The following is a 24729-nucleotide window of genomic DNA, read 5'->3' on the forward strand; positions in this document are numbered from 1 at the left end:
TACGTCATGGGTCCCCAGTATGTACATCATAGGTCCCCAGTATGTACGTCATAGGTCCCCAGTATGTACATCATAGGTCCCCAGTATGTACGACATAGGTCCCCAGTATATACATCATAGGTCCCCAGTATGTACGTCATGGGTCCCCAGTATGTACGTCATGGGTCCCCAGTATGTACGTCATAGGTCCCCAGTATGTACGTCATGGGTCCCCAGTATGTATGTCATAGGTCCCCAGTATGTACATCATAGGTCCCCAGTATGTACGTCATGGGTCCCCAGTATGTACGTCATGGGTCCCCAGTATGTACGCCATAGGTCCCCAGTATGTATGTCATAGGTCCTCAGTATGTACAACATAGGTCTCCAGCTTGTATGTCATAGTTCACCAGCATGAACAACATAGGTCCCCAGTTTGTTTGTTATAGATCTCCAGTATGTACATCATAGGTTCCAAGCATGTATGTCATAGGTCAGTCACATTTTAAGGTCAATCGTTGAAGTTTGCTATATATTTCTTTTACATATATATCATAATGCTATGATAGGGAGTATAAATAGTATAAGAAAGCAAGGCAATTTCTGTTAATAAATTCTTCAATTTACAGATGACTGCATATCACAGAAATATAGCTAAAAACAGGTTTCTAAGTGAAAACTACCACTTACACAAGCATACTTAATATACACACAGTTAACAATTAAATTATTATCTTAAAAATGTTTATATTTCTTAAAATATACATACCATATCAAATGACAGACCTCACTATCATACAGCAAGTTGAAATTCGTGCAAGATTAGAAAATTACTGACAATAATAAATTTTATGAACATGAAATTCCAAAATACGTATTCCTGGTATAATGATGTTACAGCATAAACATGTATGTATCTCTGATGAACACTATTAAGGTTTTTATGAAAGGTATAGAAAGATTGTCAATTTAATATATTTGTATAAATGATGCAAGGCAAGCATCATTACTGGCAGATTATCAGTTTTGGACAAAAATCAAGTGTGAAGTGCGATTTACTGAAGAATGTATAGGTCAACAAGCCATCTTTCCTACTTTCTTCTCTGCCTTGTCCAGTTTGGCCTTGTCATTTTTGTCCCCAGACTGGGCCTCCATTTTCTTGCCATTAATTGAACCAGTTGCACTTTTACTTTTCTTGTCGGTCTTCTTTGTTGAACTGTTTTTACTGTCTTTGTCCAAGCTAGCTTCAGTTTCATTAGAGCTTGATGTATCGGATGATTTGAAATCTGAGTCATTCTCACCAGGTGTCCCACTAGTGCCACCAGAGTCGGAGCCTTCTTCAGTGCTGGTGTTTTCATTTCCAGTAGTGTTAATGGCATCCCGAATCTTTGAGACAAGGCCACCCTCGTCCGCAGCTTTACGACCTGTATGTACATGAATGAAATATGTGTACTGATAATGAAAATGTTTCTATTTTGCAACTAAATATAATCTACATTGTAATCATATTTTCAGTCAAGTTTTGTTGAGTCGTTTTCAGAGCTCTTTAACAAACTGCGTAATCTATTTAAACCTGGGGCCATGATTTCTTCATAAAACAAGAGGCCCATGCTCTACTGGCATGGCTTTTGTGGTCATATCAATCCAGAGCATGTATGTATGGGTAAAAGGCAACAGACATATAGTTTATGTTTTGTGTTTGGGTTACCTGAAAAGGTAGCACGTTCAACATCTGAGCCCAGAAAGTATTGTAAGCAGATAAGTTGCATGAACTTTTTTAATATGTGCCAATTAAAAGTCATCTGACAAAAAAAAATGCTTTCAAAACTGTACTCATAGTAAAAATTTCTGTAGTTTTAAAAGTTAAAAAAAGTTGGTCAAAAGGTCAAAGTCAAGGACAACATTGATCAATTTGAACATTCACAATCAATTGTGCTGAGATGGATGCACGAACACACAAAAAGATTTTCAAACCTTTCCAGATTTATGTTTACCAAACCTGTGAACCCTGGGTGTGGCCAGTAATGACACCAGGTGCATAACTTAAACATTCACAACCAATTTTGTTAAGATGAATGTGCAAACTACAGAACTTAAAGCTAAAAAATGGCTTTTGGGCTTTCAACAAAAACAAGGCAGAGTAATTCACAAAATCAACTGCAGAAGCAAAAAGCAAATTGTCTCTCAAAATCCTAGACTTGCAAATTGTCTCCCTTAACTCTAGACTTGAATTTACATGTACATGTAAACTTGGCTTAAAATAGAATTCGCTCATGCAGACCTGGCTAAAAATAGAAAGCATTTCTTTAAAACTTTCAGGGCGGATCTTGCTGGTTTTCGAAAGGAACCGAGCTCTGATGGATATCTAGATACTGTACAAGTTTCATCGAGATACAATCAAAACTGAAGACTGTATCGTGTTCACAAGTAATTGTCTACAGACGCACGACCGCACAAATGCACATACTACGTACACATTACCATCGCATAAGCTCTTCTGGCCTTTGGCCAGTAGAGCTAAAAATGGGAGGCCCCAATAAAGTCGTTTTCTGAGTTTAGATTCATACTTGACACTGCTCGTAATCCAGGGGCCAAAATTAAAAACAGTCTTAATTTATACGCAAGATGCCACACTGCAAATATTCCTTTCATTTTAACTCTCATTCTAGTTGAGTGTTGATAATAAAACTGGCAATTTTTACTATTTGATATCGTACAATTATTTTCATTTATTTTTGTAAAACAAATGGAACAAAGATAATTGTTTGTAATTTAATAGAAGTGCTTGTCTGAATCTGAGTCTAGACTTGTGTTTGCGTCTGTTCATAATCATGGCCCCTGGGCCCTGAACTTACATAATAAATATCAATATGAGCCTAGCATAAGTCTATCATCATCCAAACAGTTTTCGTTTAATTTTGCCAAAGAAGGATTCGTTTTCTTGTGGCATGTCATGAGTGTAGGAGCTATCACTGGAGGAGGAGCATTCCCCTTGTACTGGCTCTTCCGTTGCTTTGCCACCTCCTGTAATAGAAAGGTGACAAAGTCCTGAGCCTTTGGCAGTTCAAAGCTGATTAAATATTTTCTATGATGACCCATACCAGTTAGTAAAGAAAATTTTGATCTTATCACAATGTGTTTCTTTTTTCTTTTTATAACTTTAAACTAAATAATTAACTTTTGTAACAATTTACTGTCCCAAAACATTCAATTATTGAACTTTTTGGGGAAATCTCCTCCTGTTACTGCAGTTACCAATTTACATACTTTTGAAAAACAAACATAAGAAATTTGACATACCAGACTTTGTATCAACCAGCCCGCTAATCGTGCCATCAACATTCCTCTCTGTCTCAGCATATGCCAACAGTAATGCCCGTTGTTCTGCACTCAGGTGACTTAAAAATATGGTTCAAGAAAATCAACCTCAATGCAGCAATACAGTGGTGTTTTTATATATATTTTTTTATAATCTGGCACAACGTATATACGGAGTACATACATTTATGATCCAAATGACTGCATTTTAACATGGAGATAATTAAGCCAATTTTCAAACAAACATGTTGGAAAAAATTCCAGAGCAAACATGCTTGACATATTTCTTTATCAACCAACACGTAGCAGAGGTACTCACAGTGGGACCTTGATTTTGAAGTGTACATAGTGATCTCCATGTCCGTATGTGTTTACACGACTGATGCCCTTCCCACTCAGTCTCATCCTGTCATGGGACTGGGTCCCGGCTGGAATCTGAGAAAAAAAGAAGATAATATATTTTAATATATTAAAATGTATATACATTTTTTACACAAATGTCCTTTCAATATTGAGAGTACCTTCTTCTACTTTTGTCACGGAGATAGATCACTTCCAAGTTTTACAGAAACTAAAGTGCTTTAGCTGCTGATCTATTTTCGAAAAACATCTTTGAAAATCCAAACAAATTTAAAATTATAGCTTTATAAAACAAGAGCCGTCGTAAGACAGCGCGCTCGACTACGCCGCTTTGACTAAGAATACAATAACGATGTAATAATACCAAGTTTGATCTCTTTATGTCAAACCCAACTAAAATTATTTGATACATAAGGTGACTTTGATGCTGCCCTCCCACCAGCCTGCCCAAACAATAACGCAAGTCATTCAAATAACTTGATTTCCCATTATGAAAATGTGGTTAAGAATAAACAAATATGCCTTTCAAAGGAAATTAAAAAAATAATAATTTTTTTTTAAAATATTCAAGGGCCATAATTTGTATTTAGGCTTAAAAAGGAGTTATGTTTCTTGTTGTAAGATGGTCGTAATTAATAATTTTGAATTTTATTAAGTGCATTTAATGAACGGTATAGAAGTTTTTTTATTAAAATCCTAACTTGCCCTTAACTTTTACTTGCCTAAAACTTTAACATAAGTCAATCAGGGGCCATAACTTGTATTAAAGATATGGAGTTATGTAACCTCATTGGGTGATGGTCCTGAACAATTGTGTGAAGTATTATGTCCATTGAATGAACAATATCCCAACCTGCCCTAAAACTTTAACCTAAGTTCCATAGTCAATCAGGGGCCATAATTTGTATAAAAGATAATATGGAGTTATATAACCTCATTATGTGATGGCTCTGAACATCTGTGTGAAGTATTAAGTCAATTGAATGAATGGTATGTGAAAATCCCTGCAATACCCTAAAACTTTAACCTGCCCTAAAACTTTAACCTAAGTCAATCTGGGACCATAACTTGTATTTAGGATAATATGGAGTTATGTAACCTCATTGTGTGATGGTCCTGAACAACTGTGTAAAGTATTTAGTCAATTCTATTACTTAACAATAAAAATATTGCCTTCTTATATCTTTGTAATTGTTTTTCCTGTAAAACATATTCTAGGATTTAAATTAATTCGGTTTTATAGAACCACATATGAAAACTGACTTATGTTCATTTGTATTATCCGAAAAGCATTGATATGACAAAATTTTGCAATTCATCAACTGTTGGAAAGAGCTCTCATAAATGGTTGATCTTCTTCCAGCCCAATCCTTATATTGTGTATGTAATAAACTGATATATTTCCTATCCATCATCAGATACCAAAATTGAAGCAAAACCAAGAGATCTTACACTTAATAGTATATCCTCATAAATGCCGGGCACACGTTTGGTTCCTCCAAGCACAGCTTGTGCTAGAGTGATAGTCACATCACTGTGGACGTCCGCTCCCTCACGTCGGAATATGTTACTGCGTCCTACCTGTAATGCAGAAACAGATATTATCTAAACATCTCCAACATGTATTTACTCAAACACCAGTTGACATTTTCAGGATTTGTGTGTATATTTGGTATATACCGTAAGTGATATGAAAGAATTCGAAGATAAAAACTTCCTTACAAAAGTCATGGATATTTATATGAGCAAATGAACACGCATGTTGTACAATAGACTTGGGTTATACCTTAAATGTGATGAAAAGCTCTTGGTCACCAACATGTTGTCTTACAGTTTGCCCGTCTTCAATACCTGCAGTAAGAACAGTCAATATACCAATTGTAATTTTTTAATTTTTTGGTCTAATACCATAAACCTTTAACAATTTAATGCAGACATACATGTATGTATGCAGTAGTCTAAACTAACACAAGCCCTGCACTGGTAAAATACTTTTTTGGAATTCTTTCAAATTGAAGATTTAAAATAGAATTTTAAGGTAAAATAGCAGACCTAGTTATTTATTTTGATACAAAGCACTGATATTGTCAGATCCTTACTTTCCTAACTTAAAACAAAAGAATTTAAAGACCAATCATCTGTGACCATACCCATCAAGAAATTATTAACAACAGGTTTCTTAATTGAAAAAAAACCCTCAGCACTGCGCCCGCCCACCCACCTGCCGGTATGGCAACCACAACTTTCTTCCTTCCGAGCACCTTGCCATTGCCGCGGCAAACTTCACATCGCTTCTTTATGATCTTCTTTTGACCCTGGCACATCCGGCAAGTAGTGCTCATCATGAATACTCCTGTATTCATGGTCTCCTGCAAGGACATTATAGAAGTGTTATCATCTAATTAATGGATTTCCTTCTTGATAAATGTTTTAAGAAATATTGGATTTCCTTCTTGCTAAATGTTTTAATAAATATTAAACTACATAAGTAAAGATGTTTTCAAGTTACCTTATATGCATAGCAAAAGCAAATGTTCAAGGATATTATTTAAATTGAGTTCATGCTGTTGTTCTCAATCGTGTAACTTGTGTTGTTGGTCATTTTCCTCAACATGGGCTCACATATCACTACAGGCTTCATTGATTTTAAGTTTTAAACACTTAATTACTTTATTGAAAAGGCAATAAGAAATACCTGGTAGATTAAAATTACAAGCATACAAATACATACACTGAATAAGAAACACCACACTAGCTAATCATGATTTGAATTATCAAACCATTCTATTTGCAGATCTCTGTTGAGTAATCAAATCTGTACACTTAAACCTGCATATATGTCCTTATTCTTACCAGTCCTGTGCCCTGACACTGTGGACATGTCTCTGGTTTGTACCCGGGGGCGGCTTTTGACCCGTTACAGGCATGACAGGTGCTTTTCACATTCAACTCTATCTCCTTATTCACGCCACGGCAAGCCTCTTGAAATGAGATGTTCATCATAATCTGAAACGGAACAGGAAAGTTGAAATATTGTTTTTCAAGTTAGATATTTAAAATAAATTACTAGTTACAATCTATGTTAGTACCAGCGTGCCACATTGGTAAAATTTAAGAGTACAAAATCCTAGTCTAAGCTTGTTCGAATCCCTTTTGAATAAATACTGCTCCCAGTGAGTTTAAGACAAATTCATAGTGAAACTCAACAGCCTCGACACTGAATTTCAAGCATGCTTGTATTTGAAAATAGTGGAAACTATTTCTTATACAAATGAATTAGACAAATACTTGATCTTCTAAAATGCTGTTTTAATTAGTGTTAGAAGTCATCTTTACCTCAAAGCTTTCATAGGTACCATGAATTATGGTAACATAATTTAAAGTTAATCCATTGTGCAAGGGCTTCCAAAATTGGACGTGTGGAGTTGCATTACGGGTATATTAAAGAGTCTAAAGACATGAATTTTAAAATAAAAAAAAGATGAAATCGAGTGTTTTCTGTAATTAACCAATGAAACAACATTACCATAATAGAAATTTTACACACATGCATGCATTAATACGTGTAACTAGTAAATTAAAGCTGTTTTCTCACCTCTGAAGCTGGAGCATGTCCCCAAATGTTTTCCTCAAAGTCGTTGTTCCTTGTCTGGCGAAACCCTCCAAATCCAGCATTACCAAACATCTGACGAAAAAGCTCCTCTGGGTCAATCTGACTGTGGAAGTTGTCAAATCCTGCATGAAAAAGTTGTAATTGCATTCAGCCTTATAAAAAAAAAACACTTTATATACATCAGTTTCCAACATTCTGAAGCTATTTATTGTACACTAATTTCTTTGTTCTTATGTAAATCTGATTTTTTTGTAATTTTGCACGAATTATTAACACCTCAGTCAAGTCATAGATTTAAAGACAAAGGCTTCCTAACTCTTCTAAATCATTCACGGTCAGAATTGAACTGAAGCCATGACAAGTGTTCCATAGCCAGTCCGACATACCTTGGAATCCAGTGAAGCCTCCCGCCCCTGGGCTTGGTCCTTGCCCTCCTCCGCCCATTCCTGCGCCCGCCATCCCATACGTGTCATACTGGCGACGTTTCCCTTCATCACTCAACACCTAGGATCAACATAAATCATCTGTTTTTTGAGCAAACACTTCCTCCTACATTTTCAATTTTAATTGCCTCAATAAGATAAATATTCAGAAAGAGCATTTGTTAGACTTAAATTTTACATGTGATTAAAATGCATAAAGTGATCAATATTCCCTTGCCCTATAAAAACCTAACTCATGTTTTCTCCTAGTAGAAAATACCAACTTTCCAATGTTTTATATAAAAATCTGGTTAATTCTTGTTTTTTTACATTACATAAGATTAAAGAAAATAAAAACTCAGACGTATATATATACTTAAACGTAAATATACTAATCACACATTCTGACAGTAAATATAACTATTAAATTCAAATTACTATGTAACAAATTTCTTCAAAGGTTCAAAGAAAACAATTGGTGCACACTCAATTTCACAATCGGGATTATTCTTAAATACCACCAACTTACTTCATATGCCTCTGAGACAGACTGGAATTTCTTTTCAGCATTAGGGTCGTCCTTGCTTACATCTGGATGGTACTTTTTGGCAAGCTGTAACATTAATTTGTTAAGAACTTGCTTTGTAACCTTCGTCCATATTATAATTTCTAGACAATTCAGGAATAAACAACAAACTGCGCAAATGATAAACAATGGGATTGTGTAACTGTAAAACTATTTTGTTTGTACAACACATATACAAGCATATGCTGCTACAAAAATATATATCACTGTATACTGTAAAAACAATAATAAATTCTGAATAAAAAAAATAAGGATTAGACCTTAATGCATAAAGGGAATCATAAAAGTGAATAACATCAAAGTATGCAAGGACCAGGAATTTCTGGTGTTTTTGCATAAAACCATTTTTTTAATCAAGATCCGTGACAAATGTGTTCTCACATTCCATGCGAGTCTGGGTAGATCACTCATCAATTTCTTAAATAATATAAATAATATGCTAAGAATTTAGTTAGTATTAAACAGTCCTCATTTTCTAAATGTAAATAAGATACACTCAAATGCAGGAAGAAAAATGCTAAAATACAGTGTCCTCTCTGCACGCTTTGAATTATATGCAAACATGAACATTTTATAACAATGAAACTTTATAAATAGTCAAAATTTGAAATGTTGCTGTGGCTAAAACAACTATTTAATTGTGGTCTAAACACGTGTCAAATGTAATGACAACAACAATTATTTTAAAAACAGATTAAACTGATACATAAAAACAATCATTTTTATTTTTATTTAGTTTTTCTTTTCTTTTTTAAATTGACTATAAAACAGTAGGGTCGGCGCCTATTCCGTACTTAGGGTCAGGTTACCCGAACCAAATGTTGTTGTTTTTAGGCCTTACTCCCCCCTTTTTACAGCATCATCCTGAATCAAGGTACATACATCATTTTTTCCACTTCAAAGAAGCTCATTTAATTTCTCTGTTACCCGGTATACATGTATACACATTTTATTTAAATTGAATGTTGCACATACACAGACACTATACTTTTTGCTCTTATACATGTGTTGATTCAAATGATAGTTTTTGAAAGTAAATTAAACATATATGAAAATTCAACTTCACAGATATTTAAATGGTAATCTTCTAATGATTTCATACCTTGTAATATGCGTTCTTGATATCTTTTGCAGTAGCACTTTTGCTGATTCCAAGGACTTTGTAGTAATCTTCTTTATTATGCTGTTGACTGGAGTGGAAACTTGCTTTACTCAAGTAAGCAGGACCCAGGGTTGTCTCACAATTAAGAATATTTTTCTCTGGAAATAAAAAAATAAATATGATTTACTGTTGACTCTAAAATCATTGAAATGTGATGCTGATACTTGAACCATCAGGTCCCTGGACCTCCAGCAGGTTCAGCAAATTTCTTGTGTTTATTTCACATATGTTATACATCTGTAAATCGTGACATAAAATGCACAGAGTAATCAAAACAGTAAATTGACAAAAGTAATTTTCAATCTTGGATCTCTTATGTCCTTTAAGAGTTGCGAATAACATCTGTTAATTTACTGTATAGGAATTACGGGTAAACATCAGTCAATTGAATAAGATTTGAAAATATATTTATGTTTGGAAACTGTATAAGTTTACTGATAAAGTATATAAACCAAAACTGTTGAAGCTTATTCTTCAGCATAGTATTTGCATCTTCATGGAGGAGCTGCTCTTCCATAGGACTCTATAACTGCTAACTTTAAAAAAAAAAAACAGCTGTGATGTTTGGATGGCTTTCAGGAAATGTTAATTTTTTCAGTGGTTAATTTTAGTGGCTTCATATATGCCCTTTTGAGATTGTCTCTAGCAGAGTTACAGTGTGCGAATTAACCTGTCGCCCGATCACCAATGGCGATGAAAATGGGGACCAGGCTATGAAAAAATTAAATCCGATCGCCCAATTTGCTATGAAAATCCGACCTTTGTAAATATTAAGTAATCATTCCAATCATATCCCCAAAGAATGCTATGTTCAGTAAATCATTAGGTAAGGTGCATACCGTCTAGAAAATGTGTAAAACGTGTCTCCTGCCCGGGTTCCCGGGTTTTGACGCACAGAAATCGTTTATGACCCGAAATTGACGATTCATAAATTTAGGTATGCGTCAGTTTTGACCCGAGATAATTTCAGTGTGAGAGTCAATATCATCTGAAAGGAGCCTCAATGCATGATCTGAATGTTTGTTTATTCCGCAAGAGCAAATAACACCCGAAGTGACAAGTAATTATCGATCTGGAATCTGATCGGTACCCGTGTCAATTAGCAGCACTCAAACTCAATGACGTAATATCAACTCCGCCCATCATGAAAATTAACGGATACCTTCCATTTTTTCGCTAAGTACCATGGGTTTGAAAAACAAAGATGCTATTTTGTTCATTTATTTTAAGTTGTTTTATTTTATTTCAGGTTAATTTAAAAATATTCTTATAAGTTGTTAATGTGTAACAGAAAAACAAACATTTTTCGTAGCACATGGTCTAAAAAGCGCGGAAAACAGGTGCGCGCTAAATTCCTGATTTTAATGAAAGTGAAAGGAGAACTGCTTAAACCCTTGTCAGTGTTACAGTTAAGTTCTATAACAAAACAGTATTGATAAAAGTTATTGTTAATGCCATTTATGAAAAATACAATGTTGCAATATTGGCAATAGGAATGTAGAATGTTTTTGTTTACTTCCGGAGAACAGAAAACGTGAAACTGAAAGTTAAAGTAAGAAAGATGCCGTTGCAACTAAACAATCGCTGGTGCATATTGGAATTTGACAAGTGTTGCTGCTAATGTCAATTTGCTTTTTTATGAAATCATTATGTAATTTATTTATTTAGGCTATGTTTCTTAGTTTTTTGTGAGTTGGATTATTTCTTGCTTTTGATAGATGCCTTAATAAAAATATTTAATTTCATGTGTTTTTTTTTCTTCATGAAAACATGTTTTTTTTTAATTTATTGATAATGATGTGATGTTTGTAAATAAATATGTATAAGATAGCTTTATTATGTTCACCTTTTAAGTGCATTTATGATTTAATTCATAACAAAAAAAGTTCTGATATAATACATATTACACCATAGGAAAACATTTGTTTTAGACTCTTGTATTATAGTTGAATATAAACATTTTAAATTGTGCATCAAACGCCCTACTTTTCCTACAAATTCTATAAAAATTCCTGAAAATCAGACATTGAATTTTAAAAAATTCCTGATTTTGGGTCTTATTGAAACCCCTGAACCGTATTATATGTCAAAGGGAAGTAACTGCTACATAACATATGCAGACTGCATGAACATTAAAATGTTGTTTTTTGTTATTTTTCATGTTAAAATTGTTTAGCTATATAATAAGATTTTGACATTGGCTATGAAAAAATTAAAAGACATAGCCCCATTACTATCATTATCTTTGACTTCTGTATTAAGAAAATAAAATATTAGTAGAGCCTCACCAAAGAAAAAAAAATCAATCAGGAGTTGTCCTTACAAGTCCATGTGGAATAGCAACTGGATCAACTCAAGGTTAGAAATACAAAAATGTTGGAAACAATGGTGAAGTTTATGCATATTTGTGAGTTTTTACATAAACATTTGTACAAATACAAAGATTATAATTCATTTGGAAAATTATTTATCAAATTATTAATCATTAATTATGGTTTAAACTTTTTTAACAAAAATGCAAAGTAGGTCAGTGACAAGGTAATGTAAACATCATGATTTTTAGGAAAATACTTCAAGACCAAGAGTGATACCACTCAAGAATAATATTATCAGACATCCATGGTCGAAATTGGGACAAGCAAGTAAGCTCTCTCAAAAGGTTTCCAGGCTTGCTCAAATTGTGGATTTATAAGTCATGGCTTGTTTATTCACTTTGATGGGAAAAGGATTCAATCATTCAGGCTTGCTTATCCAAAAGACGAACTTTAATGACTGATCTGAAATGTTGTCATGGCTTAACATTTAATAAAAAGTCATTTCTGCCTTACGTTTGATTGATGTAAATAACAATTTCTTGACAAAACACAGTCATCGAAATTAGATTTTCGGATGAACAAGTCCGAATTCTTATATATATGCTATTGCTTGGCATCAATTTTTTTAACATGCCCTGCTATATGAAATTCAGAATATAAGCATGCCCGGAAGACATTTTACCAGTGCAGGGCTTGCAGGCTTGTGTTAATTTTGACCCCTTACAATAATTTGAAATAGATAAATTTTAACTATTTGTAATCTAATTACATTGGGTTTCAACTAAATTTACAATGTGATTCAGATGCTAAAATTGTAATCAATCATCGTATGATTGCTGAGTCTCATGCTTGAAATCATAGGCAATGTTGACAGACAACGCGAAAACTTTTCCTTCTTCACAGGACATTGCGACAGGTGAACACTGAAAGTTTACCTGTCGCACCAAATTTTTACCTGTCGCAATGTTACAAACAGTATTCAGTAACATCAGCCTAAACCTTGATTTTAAGCCTGTTTTTTTAAAATAAGTTTTGTAATTCCCCATTATAACAGGTTTAGATCTTTTTGGTTAGATTTGTCCTAAAGTACTATAATAAATTACAAAAAAAGCCAAACATAATGTAAAAAAATCAATATTCGGATCTTATAAATGTCATATTTTTTTTCTTCCCTTGCCTCCCAAAAAAAAACCTCATATCTGGTTTGTCTACCCATGGAACAGCTAATTCTTACTCTTTTAATTCATCTTTAAATTAAAGAAACAATACGGTTATAAAATGTAACGAAATTGTACTACAAGTCAAACTCAGGCACAACATTTATGCTAAAACGAAAGTAGAGTTCTTGTTATTGGCAATGCTAAACAGAGCGGAAAGAAAGTCAGCTGGGTATATTAATCATCATATTTAAATTAACAAAATTGCCGGGAACCACTACATACGGAATTTTGTAATTTCCGAACATTTCCGTAGAATAAAAGTATTAGAGTACCAGCTGAAATCGGAACCTTACGCGTTTTATCGTTTTTTACGGAAACATGTCGAAAAGGGGTTTACAAATAGTGAAACACGGATTAACACGCTGAATAATCATGATATAAAAATAACTCTGAACATTTATTTAGAAACTGAAAGTAAATTTTCCGAAAATTAAACGGTGCTGACTTTAATTTTTCACTGGACATTGTGACCGACCAAAACAAAAGTTTTGTCGGTCAAAATTGAAATATACCGGACATGTCCGACTGTCCGACGGACATTCACATTGTCTGTGTTGACAAACTGGTAATTTACTAAAACTAAAACATTGATTATTTAGTAGGAAAATCAGTTACTTATGCTTGCATATTGAATGTGTTGTAATTCCTTACTTTTCAAGCCTCATTTTATCAGATCATTGTTGTCACTTGATACGGGTTTATAAAAAACATCTGCACGTTTTTGGAAGCAAGAAATACATGTACCAGTGGCTTTATGAAAGGTCATGAAGATTGCGATTAAGGAACAAATGGTGACAATCCAATACATTACCATAGCAATATCACAGTGGTCAGAGCAGAACAAATTCCAACTTAATAATAAAATTTACTTGTATCTTACGCAATATTCTGTTTGACATTGACCCTTGAGTCGCGAACTTATATGACTTATCATTGAATGTTTATTTTCTCATACCGCTTATACTGTTTCTTGACAAAGGCAACTGGAAGGTTGAAAGGTTGACTGAAAATATGCACTGGGAAGTTTCTCCTCTACTTGACAGTTCAAGAATCAATCGTTTTGCAGTTTTGTCCTTTGACAGGTTCCATGCCGTTCGGAGGGCTGCCATTTTTTCACATTAATGTTGAAGGGATTTTCGGAAATAGGAACAGCAAAGTTGAGGAATTAAAATTATCAAATATGAAGATATAGAATTGAACTGTGGTCCTTTTAATGAAATAACAATTATGTCTTTGTTGATTGTGTGAGATAAATATGGTGAGTTGACATTTATACGGAACTGAATAATGATGGTTTACTCCTTTCCGTGTGTCAGTCAAGGTCAAGTTGATAGGCCACATTCCACTATTACTTAAGGAATGAATTGCTTGGATGTCATTATGGGATCTGGTTATTTCGTAACCTTTCCATTTCGTTACCGCTGAATCTTGGTTTTATTGGTAGTAAAAGGCAGATATAGAAATATTGAAAGGGAGAATAGATATGTAATAAATGTAATATGAACTGTGTTGAAAATGAATACCACTTTATACATATATGTCCATTTTATCGTAATCTTAGAACATCCCACTTGCCTAAGTATTATACACGTTGGCCATGTTTGTCCAAATTTGTAACATTTTTGTCAACAACAAATGTATATATTATCAACAAAAACGCAACTTATTTATATCAAGCTTTTAAATGGCAATGATAATACTTTTTCACGTTTATACATGACTTAAATAATGATGTGCTTAATTATGAAGATGATCTTATAAAACCCATACTGTATAGTTTGCATACTTTTCTCCATAATATTATTATAAAATTATGCTGAATTATTGTTAATTTCACCACCATGCTTGTTTATTCAGTGTTATGACAATGTATTTAATGTATTTGCCAGTAAAATATTGACTTGGCATGGTTTATATATGCAGCTGTTGAAATCTAACGCACAATAGAGCTGAACAGATTAAACTATGTCTGTTTGTTAAAAATGCTCTCAAAGAAAGATCCGCTTTGATTAATGTTAGAGCATAATTCGGTTTAATGTTCATCCTCTGATACATGTATATATAAATTAGTTTATTTCATTTAATTACTTAGAAGTACTGAATACTTTTGTACATATATATTTGTATATATATATACTCATTTATTTGCATTATCTGTTACTTTACATACACGTTGACATTATATATTATATCATTATGTGTTGTTAACGATGTACATTTTATAAGTCAAAATAAATTGTCTGTCTGTCTGTTATTTCGTAACCATTCTTTTAGTCAATTCGTTAAATCGTTAAGAAATTAAATGGTCATATGGTAACCATCAGTTAATGAGGTGATATATGGTATACTTAGCACCTCGTTAAGTGTATTGTTCGATACTGAATGTATATTTATGGCACAGCAACCAAGACACCAATTGGGAGACATAACTCAAGTCAATAATTAGCGTTACTCAATTGAGCCACATTCTATTCTGCATACTTACAAACCGAATTCCGACAAAAAAATCTAAAATTTACTTGTAATGATATTAATTTCCAATGTCCTAATTCAAATTTAAACATATAAGCACATTGAAAATACAAAATAGCATATAAAAATCGCATACACCCATTCGACAAACACACTTCATGTTACAATACTTCTACACAATTTAAAAAAGAGTATTTTTGACATCATTGACCATAGCGTGTGTGCTTTGGACAATTGCACAGTAAATAAAAATCTAAAGTTAAACGATCAATATTTATTATTTTATCTTAAGGTAACATCACAATTCGTCTAAATGGTAAAACAGTCTATGAACTTAAAATATGTAACATTTAATACTCAGCTTACTTATAATACTTCGAAACATAAAAACTGGCTTGTTTAAAATTTCTTTATTTGTCATATAGTTTCAGAGTTTATTGGCGAATCGCAGTACAGTATTAAGAATTCAATAGGAAAAACTACTAGTTTTTTTAAGGTGTTTGCATTGAATATAAACTTAACATGTTAATAAGATATACTATTTCACTGGAACAAAAGCTAAAATATGATGTTTAGAAGCGAATACAGCGATACCTGAGTAACTAGACATCATTTGTGTTGGCCGTCCACTTTTTCAGTCGCAAAAGTTAAATGGTGACTTGTTTGTGTTTGACTACACAGTCAAAACTATGTCGAGGTCGCTATAACGAACATTCGATGTAACCGAAATACAAAAATATGTCTAACCAAAAGGTTCAAGATGATCATAACATCGAGCTAACGAAGTTCGATATAGTGAGTTTCGACTATATGTGAAAAATGGTTCGATAATAGAATATTATCATGATTTACATTATATTTACTGCAGGTCACATTCATCAGTTTTATTGATTTATTTTCTAATGTTATTACGAATGTACTTTTGAAATAGGTAAAGTTCTGTTGTTTGTCCGTTCATCAGTTTATATTTTTTCTTCTCAATCTTCTTTCTATACACCGCGTTGAATTGCCTCTAAAATTGACAAGTATAATGACACACGTGTATGCCGGTGTTATCAAAACCCTTAACCGCGAGCCGTACACGACACCACTATTTTTAAATGTATATAATGGACCTATGAAGTATCGACGTTTTGCCCCACTGGATGTGGGTCGGGTCAAGGTTTGTGTTTGCTGGCACTCTCGGGACATTACGACACTATGATTGCCTGAAAACCTCAAGTCATTAAACAAAGTCCAAGGATGGCAGCATCATCAGTCTGCGATATGAACGCGATTATTTGGTACAGCACATGTATAAATTTATAGAATAAAAGTGCATTGTATTCCCCCTCCACCCCGAGAAAAGCCAAACACCCATATCTTCGCCGGATTTGAAAAAAAACTCACTGCTTAAGCTTTGATAATTGTCGAAACTCTTGAGGGACCTGTTCACCATTAAACTAATGCAATATGTATTAAAATATTTAGACCAATCCTTTACCTTTAATGTATGTAATGTAAACCTGTTTTGATCCACCCTTCTTACAGCTATGGAAAACCAACGTAGCGTACCGGGCCTTGTTATTTATATTACCATAATTTTGAAACAGTTTTAGACGTAGGCCTGGACGCTGAAGATGGGATACTATGAGCGAGACGAGAGACCGCGATACCCGAGGTCTGTGATATGGATTATAGCTGCTGTGCTGTTGTTTATTGCCCTCGTGCTGCACGTGGTAGGGGTTGCTACTGACTACTGGGTGAATGTCCTTGGCATCCATAGCGGGCTGTGGCGAACCTGTGCTCTTGGAACGTGCGCCTACGCGGGTACCGATGTAACAACAGGTAAATGATATTACTTATATATTATCTTCTCTTATAAAATGATCCTAAAACAACATTTTAAAGCATTTATGATAACGCAAACCAATGCCTTTATCATATATCTATATCAACCACTATGTTTAAATCATTGCCAACTTGAAAAAATGTGTTGTTTGTTTTGTCGATCGTTCGATCAAAAAGGTTAAAACTGGTCATAGCAGTTGTTTTTATGCAGGTATGACAGCTTTTTTTTCAAAATTTCTACCTGAATTATATGAATAGTTTTATGTTACGATGGTCCTTATGATTATGAAAGCCGAAGTCGATGTTCCCGTGGCTTATAACATGAATGGTATGTCGATGGGGGAAGCTAACCGTATTATAATGAAAACCTTTTAGAAAGTTGTACAATACTTAAATAGGAAATATTACTCTATTTGCAGGTTTTAAATATCTCGCATCCGTTTCAATTAAGGCCCACAGTCGCAACTTATATAGTCACACTTATATAGTCACACTTATATAGTCACACTTATATTTGTATTTCCTGAATTTTATGTTCATTTTTAACAATTCACTGAAGTATGTAGCAAAATAATGAAGCTAGGAGAATTAGATTATTTTAGTTCGATATAAATCTATTCAGATCTGTATTGGAAGGACCCCTGAATCCTATATTAACAATCATTTGTGGGCGAAAAAAGAAGTTTAAAGAGACACTCTTATTCAAAATCAGTACATACACATGTATAACAAAACATAAATTTTGAGAGATAAACCATCAACCACTTACTAGATAATGCATTTATTGAAAATATTAATTACTGATACCAAGTTTATAACCATATTTTTAATAGATGAACACGCAAAAAATATTAAATGATTGGCGAATGCTAAAAAATTTACTGTGTTCTACTATCGCATCATAAGGCATAATATAATCATACCATGTTTTCTGCACTTTCTTGCAAATTAAACGCAGTATCCTTCATTAGAACCATTGTTTTCGACATTTCTTAATCTTTTTTTGGTAAACTTAAACAAACTCATTAATAATAAGTCGACATAACTTATAACTTGTGTCAATCTTGTCGACACAAAACAAGTCGACAACACTACATAAACACATTATCCGAATACACGATATGCTAGTTCTCACAAATTAGATAACACCCATCTAGAAAATATTCTTCTTCAAGTTTTTCTTTGCTGCATGTTTACAGACTGGCTCAAGGGGACCCAGGCTGTTGAGATTATCGGCCTGCTGCTCGGGTTTATCGCGCTCCTCGCTATCAGTGTCATCCTCTGTTTCCCGAAACTCTACCGATGGAGGGCAATCGCGCTCGTCAGCGCTCTACTCGCAGGTACGAGCAGTCATTGATATGTACGGTGTTACGTTACGAAGCTTGGTATGGTAACTTCAAACAGTTCTTGTCGCCGTTACCCTACGAAGTCACGGATATTGATGAGCTATTTTTCATGAATCAATGAAAAATGTGTTATTACAATTAAATCCAGTCGTGTATTTCAACAATATAATCAATGAATATGTAAAAAGGCTTGTTATTTGTCGTGTATGTGTTCCACGTGTCTTTCGTTTGTAACTTTGTATACTCCATTACAATTGCGCATGTATTATACTCGACATACAGCATAGTAATATATCCTTGCTTAATAACTTATGCATTTTGTCCATTGTCTGAATGTCATAGTGTTATTGTACTTTGTTGCCACGCCATTACTATGCGTCTGCTTCGAACAGGTACCAATGTCCAATAACGAGTTTTACATAACATTGATACATTGACAAAAAGGAGCACCCATGAAATAATTCGGATATGTGCCCAAGGTTGGAAAATGTCCGTGCACTTTATCAATTTTGTTTTGCTCATTTTCCCCTTTGAAAATACTATAAAACCGTAGCCTCTGAAACCTTTAAAATGCATAAAACTCATATCACTCAAATATAAGTATCGTATGAATTATTTACGGCTAACCCAATTTTAGTAATATATTTGTCAGGAGTCGTGCACTTTGTCGAAACTTTCAACTCCGAGAAATCAATTGGCCAAGAATTTCAAAAAAAGTCTAGGACAATAGATAAAGTTCTACATAACCGTGGAAAGTGTTGCGGGGATTATGGTCTTAAGACAAAAACTCTCCATGTAATAAGATTTTTTTTAAACCATATGCATCGAAACTTGTTTGGAGATTGATATTAAGAGTAAAGATTGTATTTGGTTTACTATTGTCATGAGTTGATGTGATTGTGTTTCGTTACATGACCGGAGTGATGATGTGTGCTACAGTGAATGAATGTTCAAAGCACGATCTATCTCGGCACAAACTATTGCCACAGACAGGCGAATTCACAGAAAAGTGTTATATAGTACACCAATTAATTATATGTGGTGAAAACAACAGATCTATAAGATGTTGATAATTATTATTTAATAAATAACATTTTATGGAAGCGTATTTCGTACATAAATGGTAAGTAATGATGTGATAAAGTGGTAGACTTATTTTATGTCAATTTGACGAGTAATTTTGCCGAATGTATGTCGAGTAGTTGAACATGCTGGTGTTGACTAGTCGACATAACGTCTATAACATGACTTGTGTCAGCATATCGAGTCAATAAGTGAACAAGGCTACGTACCTTTGACAAAAATCATCGTTGTCTTTGGTCGACACAAAAATGCAAACACCCAAAAGTACTTATTTCTCATCTATTGACATTAAACAAATCGACAAGCCTGCATGATCACATCATCAGTATATAAACGCCTCCATACTACCTATTAATAATATCAGTATATACGACATGCGCTTGACATTCTTAAACTAAAAATTGTAACACAGCTCTTTCTTGTATATGACAACGATTCTTTATTTGCAAATAAATATAAGTAATTATAGACATTTTATCTTCGTTCTAGTTTTCCTACTTCTTTTCACAAGTTTTGGTTTTTGTAAGCATTTCCACACATTTGTGCATGCAATGCACGATACAGTATGGTCACTGATCTTGAAATGCATGATACGACGATCACACATTTGTGACTGCATGTATGGTCACTAATCTAGAAATGACGCTAACGTAACCATTTTTTTACTGCAATTATGGTTGCTGATCTAGCAATGCACGGTACCGTAACAAAAATGTGTCTGCAATTTTGCCATTTCCACAAATTTTTGAACTCCATTTAAGAAATGTAAGCTGAAATTTGCTAGTACTGTACTTTCTTTAACAATACATAATACAGTTGCTTAGGGGGTTACTAGTATATATTAAGGTATTAATTCAGCGACATATGGTATTAAACATACATGTGTGTATGCGTTTTACAGGCGTATTGATAATCGTGGGTGTGATCATCTACGGGGCGAAGGTTGAGGACAACTTGGACTACTCATTCGGCCTGTGTTGCTGTGCCGGCGTTCTTTTTCTCATCGCCGGTGCCATCCTCTGCTGTGACTACTGCTTCTACCGGGGACACCGCCGACCAAAGGTAAAACAGTTAAAGTGTCACTCTTATTCAAAATCAATACATACACATGTATAACAAACATAATTTTTGAGTTATAAAACTTTAACTACTTACTGAATAATGCATTTATTGAAAATATATGATACTGATAACAAGATTGTAACCGTGTATTTAATAGATGAAAACGCAAAAATATTAAATGTTTGGTGAATGCTGAAAGTTTTACTGTGGTAAACTTTGGTCTCATAACGGGTAGACATACCATGTTTTCTGCACCTTTCTTTTAGATGAAACTCGGTATCCTCCATAAAAACCATTGTTTTCGACATTTATTTATCCTAGTTGGTAAATGAAACATTCGTATCAATTGTAGTAAATTTTATTTGGGAATAAGAGTGCATCTTTAATGATTAAGTATTTTGAAACTTTGCGTTGGAATCTCTTGATTGATGTTTTTAAAGGAATGACTGTGTTGGAGACCTTTAACACATTGACTATCATGGATGGGCCTAAATACGATGCCTTGTTTATTGTTAGGGTAATCGCAGTACATTGTGTATAGTAACGTTTGGCAATGATACCTTTTTACATCACTATAAACAGAATTGAGGCTAAACGTTTACTGTATTTACATGAAAAGAAGTCAGTTGCCATACCATATAAGATAATGTAATACTGATTCTGATCAGTTGAATCGGTTGATGTTTTGCGTTGGTCGCTCAAGTGTAGCTAGTATGTAGTAACTTCAGGGATGGCTACACTTTATCAGTAATCGCATGGATGGCAAAGTTATGACGAATGTGTGTAAGAATGTTTTTATTCACGTTCTGTCATTGTAATTTCATGCTGTTAGTTTTATTTAAATATTTTTAGTTGATATCGCTAAATCTCGTAGATGGTTTTGCGTAAATGATTACTATAGTATATTCAATGCAAATTATATTAACATACGTTTTTAGGTCTGGTACACTTCATTAATTATGCAAACGGCGACATTTAGGGTATGGCCGATAACTCACATTCATGACGACCCAAACACCAACGTGTTATACACATGATTAGTCTCCTTCGTATTAAACCATTTCATTCGTTATATTTTCGACACTCAGAGGTTTCATTTCCTAGACATCTGGGACCAATGACAATCATTATACCCCCAGGAGACATTTATGATTAAATTTCACACATTTTGTGTGCCGTAGGCCGAATATATATATTTCTTTTATCGTTGTTCAGTATACACTTTGGGGAGAAAACACCATTCCTTCTAAAGCTAAAAGTTATGATGTGCAGAAATTTAATTGGTATCACTGCGTGCATAAGATCATGCTCATGTGTTATATCATTTCCAGGATCGTAGTCGTACGGAATACTATTCGTCAGATTATCCACGCGAATTGAGAGCACCAGCTTACGACGACCGCCGTTACCCCAGAAGGGAGTATACTGAAGATAATCCATACCGATATGAACGTAGGAACGAACACGATAGGTACGAATCACCGTTGTACGAAAGGAATGCATATGATGGGCCTTACCGCGGGTACGACCGCCCATATGGAAAGACGTACAAGGAATATGACCCGATCGATCGGCCGTACGGACGGACGTACAGGGACAACGAACCAAACTATTACAGCAAAACAAGGCGATACGATTATTATTAAATGAAAGACCGCCCTCCCACGCTCTCTCTAGTATTAATAAAGTTTGCTTTCGACGAACTTCGTATGCATTTTCGATTCAGCATAGTATAACATGGACAATACAAATACTATTGTCTATCCCGCTCCACCATTAAAATTGTGAAATTGTCATCGGCTTAGAAATCAGAAAGACAATTGATCTTACTTCTAAAAATATAATATAATCTTGCTATATGTATATTAAACCAATGTTAAAAAGTTCATTCATGTTTCATGAACTTGTTGATTATCCACCTTTGGTGCTAATTTCTCCCAGATTGTTGAAAACATGGACGACAATCTCATCGCTCAGTGTTTTTGTGTAAATTGCATTCTCTTTACTCCGAGAAGTTATCCACATCAGCAGTACAATGTGAGACTGTATAATTCATACGGCTCGACACACCAGAATGATCATATATGATCCAGTGAATAGTTTGCCCATGCTATATCAATTATTTACATTATTAAATATAGTGTATACTGAATTTATAATCATGTAATTTGCTATATTATATGTCATACTTTCATGTTTATGTTTAAATTTAGGTTTAGTTTGTATTGTTTCAAAATATACAGTTGACAAATAATTTTTTTTTATATTATATGTCTTTATGTATCTTTGCAGTAGCGAAACATTTATTAACTTCTGGCATTGCTAAATTGAACCGCACATATTTTCATTGTTATGGACGCGTGTTTTGCGTCTTTCTTAGCTTAAATTGGAAATCAATCTTAAAGTGCTAAAAAACCACAACACCATCAACATGATCTTAAATGTGATAATGAATCCCAGCCTCGGTTCAAAGATGACACCCAAATATACAAAGAAGAAATGTCTCGCGAAATTTTAAATTAATATAAAAAATGAATAAAAATATCTGCATTCTATACGTGTATTTTGACCATTTCGTATAAAAGCGTACAAATGCCAGGGTTATCAAAAAACAACGTTTGTAAGGGGCCTGTATTGTCAGTATTCAAAAGTACATCATCATCATCATCATCATCATCATCATAATCATCATCATCACCACCACCACCACCACCACCACCACCACCACCACCACCACCATCATCATCATCATCATCATCATCATCATCATCATCATCATCATCACCACCACCACCACCACCACCACCACCATTATCCTCCTCCTCATATTCATCATCGTCGTCCTCGTCGTCGCCGCCGCCACCACCACCACCACCACCACCGCCGCTGCCGCAGCTGTGCAAACACTGGCGAATGTACGAACAATAGTAAATTAAACCAGTGTTTGTCACAAAGATACATATAAGTACATGAATAAGAATGCAACAACAGTTTGATTTCTTTACATGTGTACCTTTTAACCATAAACAAGACGCAATCTGGGTCCCCACCTATCAACTGGTAGGTGGTTGAATATTCGTGAATAACCGACTGGAAATGGTCGAATACCCGACGAATGCGAATGCTCGAAAAAGGTAAATTAAACCAATGCTTGTCAAGAAGATACATATGGGTAGATGCAATAACATACATTTGGCTTAGTTTTTTTTACATGTGTACCATGCAACCATTAAACAAGACAACATCTGAATCCCCAACTCCCGTCTAGTTGGTAGTTAAATATTCGCGAATAATCGACTGGAAATGGTCAAATATCCAACTGGCGAATGCACGAATAAGAGTGATTTAAAACATTGTTTTCACAAAAATACATATGTGTGCATATACAAACACATTTGGACAGTGAATTCTTCACATGTGTACCTTTTAACTATAAACAAAACAACATCTGAATACCCAACTACCAATGTTTGATATTCGCGAAGAACCGACTGGAAATGGACATTTATCAGACTGGCGAATATACGAATAAGAGCAATTTAAACCAATGTTTGTTACGAAGATACCTTTCAAACCATATAAATGGACATTATCTGTATACCCAACTCCAGACTTGCTGGTAGTTGAATCATGATTCGCGAATAATCGACAGAAAAAGGTCGAATATCCGTACGGTGAGTGTACGAAAAAAGTGATTTGAAACAGTGTTTGTCACAAAGATACATATGTGTACATTAATAAAAACACAAGAACTGTTTGGATTCACTACATGTGTACCTTTTAACCATAAGAAAAAATCTGAATCCCAAACTACCAACTGTATTGTAGTTGAATATTGGCGACTTTTCGTACTTTTAGCGCGCTCCCATATAGCTTGTAAGCGGGAGCTAATCTCGAAGATATCTCCGGACCCAAAAATGGTATGAGGTCCGTTAAGGTCTTGAAATTTAGGTCCCTCGAT

At 34.2% G+C, this 24729-nt stretch overlaps 2 protein-coding genes across 3 annotated transcripts; one reads left to right on the top strand and one right to left on the bottom strand.

Annotated features, from left to right (window-relative positions):
- Positions 1–570: 570 nt before the first annotated feature.
- Positions 571–14264, bottom strand: LOC128226259 (protein tumorous imaginal discs, mitochondrial-like). 2 transcript variants are annotated; one of them, XM_052936143.1, is made up of 13 exons: positions 13931–14264; positions 9381–9538; positions 8222–8305; positions 7657–7774; positions 7253–7392; positions 6511–6663; positions 5879–6026; positions 5444–5508; positions 5110–5238; positions 3617–3732; positions 3280–3377; positions 2835–3003; positions 1266–1403 (listed from the first exon to the last, which is right to left on the bottom strand). In XM_052936143.1, exons 1-12 carry the CDS (start codon positions 14082–14084, stop codon positions 2873–2875), a joined length of 1494 nt encoding a protein of 497 aa, XP_052792103.1. In that variant the 5' UTR covers positions 14085–14264; the 3' UTR covers positions 1266–1403; positions 2835–2872. The 2 variants fall into 2 exon arrangements, with proteins under 2 accessions (XP_052792102.1, XP_052792103.1); XM_052936142.1 differs by lacking the exon at positions 2835–3003 and having other exon boundaries at positions 571–1403; positions 13931–14263.
- A 2750-nt stretch (positions 14265–17014) lies between these two features.
- LOC128228274 (uncharacterized) lies at positions 17015–23037 on the top strand. Its single transcript, XM_052939475.1, has 4 exons — positions 17015–17274; positions 18477–18617; positions 20608–20768; positions 22100–23037. The coding sequence occupies exons 1-4, from the start codon at positions 17067–17069 to the stop codon at positions 22412–22414; spliced, it is 825 nt and encodes a 274-aa protein (XP_052795435.1). The 5' UTR covers positions 17015–17066; the 3' UTR covers positions 22415–23037.
- Positions 23038–24729: the final 1692 nt, after the last annotated feature.

Source organism: Mya arenaria, chromosome 3 (genome assembly GCF_026914265.1).
Source record: "Mya arenaria isolate MELC-2E11 chromosome 3, ASM2691426v1".
NCBI classification, from domain to species: Eukaryota; Metazoa; Mollusca; class Bivalvia; order Myida; family Myidae; genus Mya; species Mya arenaria.

Coding starts and splice junctions, on each gene's coding strand:
- LOC128228274 (XM_052939475.1), top strand. CDS start 17,067: ATGGGATACTATGAGCGAGACGAGAGACCGCGATACCCGAGGTCTGTG. Junction 17,275..18,476: donor GGGTACCGATGTAACAACAG/GTAAATGATATT, acceptor GCATGTTTACAG/ACTGGCTCAAGGGGACCCAG. Junction 20,769..22,099: donor GGGGACACCGCCGACCAAAG/GTAAAACAGTTA, acceptor TATCATTTCCAG/GATCGTAGTCGTACGGAATA.
- LOC128226259 (XM_052936142.1), bottom strand. CDS start 14,084: ATGGCAGCCCTCCGAACGGCATGGAACCTGTCAAAGGACAAAACTGCA. Junction 9,539..13,930: donor GTCAAGAAACAGTATAAGCG/GTATGAGAAAAT, acceptor TTTTATTTCCAG/AGAAAAATATTCTTAATTGT. Junction 5,509..5,878: donor TGTGGTTGCCATACCGGCAG/GTGGGTGGGCGG, acceptor TTCTTACTGCAG/GTATTGAAGACGGGCAAACT.